The sequence below is a fragment of the Suricata suricatta genome, chromosome 8 (genome assembly GCF_006229205.1).
Source record: "Suricata suricatta isolate VVHF042 chromosome 8, meerkat_22Aug2017_6uvM2_HiC, whole genome shotgun sequence".
Lineage (NCBI taxonomy): Eukaryota > Metazoa > Chordata > Mammalia > Carnivora > Herpestidae > Suricata > Suricata suricatta.
The window spans coordinates 1,723,775-1,726,363 of NC_043707.1; the positions used below are offsets into that span (position 1 = coordinate 1,723,775).

The following is a 2,589-nucleotide window of genomic DNA, read 5'->3' on the forward strand; positions in this document are numbered from 1 at the left end:
GTGGCTAAGCCTGGGGACCTTCCTCCCAGACCCTGAGCCAGCTGCTGGCAGGTCTTCTGTCCACCCGGCCCCTCCCGGCCAGCCGTTGTCCTGGCTCTTCCACTGACCCCTGGAGACCCGGCTCTACCTATGGGAGGTGATGACGATGGCCTTGCCCGACTCGCGGGCCCGTGCCACGGTGTCCCAGAGCAGGCGCCGGGCCACGGGGTCCATGCCAGTGGACGGCTCGTCCAGGAAGATGACGGAAGGCTCTCCAAGCAGGGCGATGCCGGCGCTCAGCTTTCGCTTGTTGCCACCACTGGGGGCAGAGAGGCTGGGGTGAGGCAAGGCGGACAGCATGGGCTCCCCGGATCTCAGCATCGGGGGGCGCAGTGACTGCGGGCGCCCAGGTGAGCAGGAATGCGGGGAGCACGATGCCCGCAGAGCCGCACAGAGCGTTGCGCACAGGGTGCTCGGCCCACACACTGTACCGAAGGGGCCTGACGGGCCCTGACACCCCCTCCTACTGGCCTCGCCTCCAGGGGCCAGGAACTGGCAGGGTGGCCCCTTCCCACTCAGCACTGCCTGGGTCACGCCCCACCCCCGTCCTCATTCGGTGCCGGAACAACAGTTGGGAGCTCTGGACCCCGCCCATCGGGCTGCCCCCAGCTGTACGGGAAGGCGGACTCCACGTACCCCCTGGGAGACGGGTGCGGCAGGGGACCCGAGCACGGCGCACCTGTACGTCCTGACCAGCTTGTTGGCATGAGGCTCCAGAAGCAGGCCCCGAAGCGTGTGCTCCACGCAGGCGCCAATGTGGCGCTCGGGGATGCCCCGGAGCCGGGCGTACATGACCAGCGTCTCCCGGCCCGTCATGTGGTCCAGCAGGGCATCGAACTGTGGGCAGTAGCCGATCCGCTGCCGCACCTGGAGGTAAGGCGGGGGGGACGCAGTGGGTCAGAGGGGGCCCCCGGCCTCCCCCAGCAGGCATGTCTGCGGCCACTCACTGCTCACGGCCAGCACACTGCGCCTTGTCAGGGACACGGGGTGCTGGGCCGGCTCAGGGAAGCACACATACCGCCCCACACCGACGGCTCAGAGATGGGCCAGAGCCCCGGCGCCCACCGGGACATGGGGGTGGGCGGGAGCAGGAATGCACTGACGACACTCATGTCATCCCTGTGAGAGCACCTGCCGTGTGACGGCTCATCTGCCCATCAGACCTTCGGGTGGCATCTCGCCCAGTCAGGTGGCGCAGTGGCAGGGCTCTGGGCCCCGTGGGGCTGGCACCTGTTCCCTGACCCCCTGGGCCTGTGGATCCCAGACACAGGGTCTCTTTCTCCTCATCCTCCTGGCTGTCCCCAGGCTGGCAGAGCCTATGTCCATCGGCCTGGGAACGCCCGCGACCATGGCCCCATAGGTCCAGTCCTGTGCCCCTGGCACTCCGACCGGATGTACACACGGGTCCTCCCCCTCCCCAGCCTCCCGGTCACATCATGGTCTCCTCTCCTGCGCATCTTTCTGATCTGGTTTCCTCCCTTCACCACAGCGAACGCGGGTGTTTCATAAGCCGGGCCTGGCGGCTGCACAGCTCAAGCCCTGGGCCATTCCTCCTGCGGGAGCCTGCGTGTGCGGGTTCTAGATACGGGGCTACGTCTCCGCTGTTTCTCCGTGTGTGTACCGCCCGTGGGCCCCAGACACTGGGGGCTTCTCAGGGGCCTGAGCGGAGGCCTCCCTCCACAGCGTGCGCTGCGCTCTGGGGACTGGGCCGACACGCGGACGCTGCCAGGCGTGGACTCTCCTCTGTTCCTCCCCTCGGCACAGAGAACCTTCCACCCTGTCCTCAGGGGCAGAGGCCCGGAGGACAGCCTGGCCCCGCGTAGGGAAGTCTCCTAGGACGCCCCTGCCACACGGCCCCGGGCCTCTGCTCCTCCCCTCACACAGCGAGCCCTCGGCAGAGCTGGGCTGTGCACTGCCTCCCAGGGCTGGCGCTTGCTGGCCGGGGCTCCTCGCCGCGCAGCGGGCTCTAGGACGCGCTTACCAGTGTGCCTGGCCGCTGACCTTTTATCTGGCTTTGGTGCAATGCCTGTCTGAATAGGCCCGGGCACCGCTAACTCTGCACGCGGGCCACAGAGCGCCGTGAGCTCCAAGCCCCCAGGTCCCGACGGCGGCTTCTCAGAGAGGGCCGGGCCCGGCCCGCCAGCCTGGCCAGGGTGACGAGGCCTCCTCTCTGCCCGTCCTCCCCTCCCTGTTGTGCACTTTGCTCCGGCCCCTGGTCCCTGCCCCGTCCTGCCATCCATGAACTGTGAGCCAGACGTGAGCCCATCCTTGCTCCCAGGGCGCCCCCCTCTTCCTACACCCACCTTCCCGAGTTCAGATCTGATGCTGTGGCCCCCGACAAAGGCGTCCCCGGACGTGGCGGTCTCCTCCCCGGTCAGCATTTTGAAGGTTGTGGTTTTCCCGGCTCCGTTGAAACCCAGCAAGCCGAAACACTCTCCTCTCTGGACCGCGAGGGAGACCTTGTCCACGGCGAGCAGGGGCGTCCGCTGTTCATACACCTGCGGGCAGCGGGCAATGGGGCCTGGAGGCAGCTGCACGGGGGCGGGGGGG

At 68.1% G+C, this 2,589-nt stretch overlaps 1 protein-coding gene across 1 annotated transcript in view; it reads right to left on the bottom strand.

Moving 5' to 3' along the window:
* The window catches only part of ABCA3 (ATP binding cassette subfamily A member 3), a 37,037-nt gene that overhangs the window by 1,448 nt on the left and 33,000 nt on the right, over nucleotides 1-2,589 (bottom strand). The window contains 3 exon segments of the mRNA XM_029949428.1: nucleotides 11-298; nucleotides 719-906; nucleotides 2,343-2,537. Coding sequence (XP_029805288.1) covers nucleotides 11-298; nucleotides 719-906; nucleotides 2,343-2,537 — 671 coding nt within the window.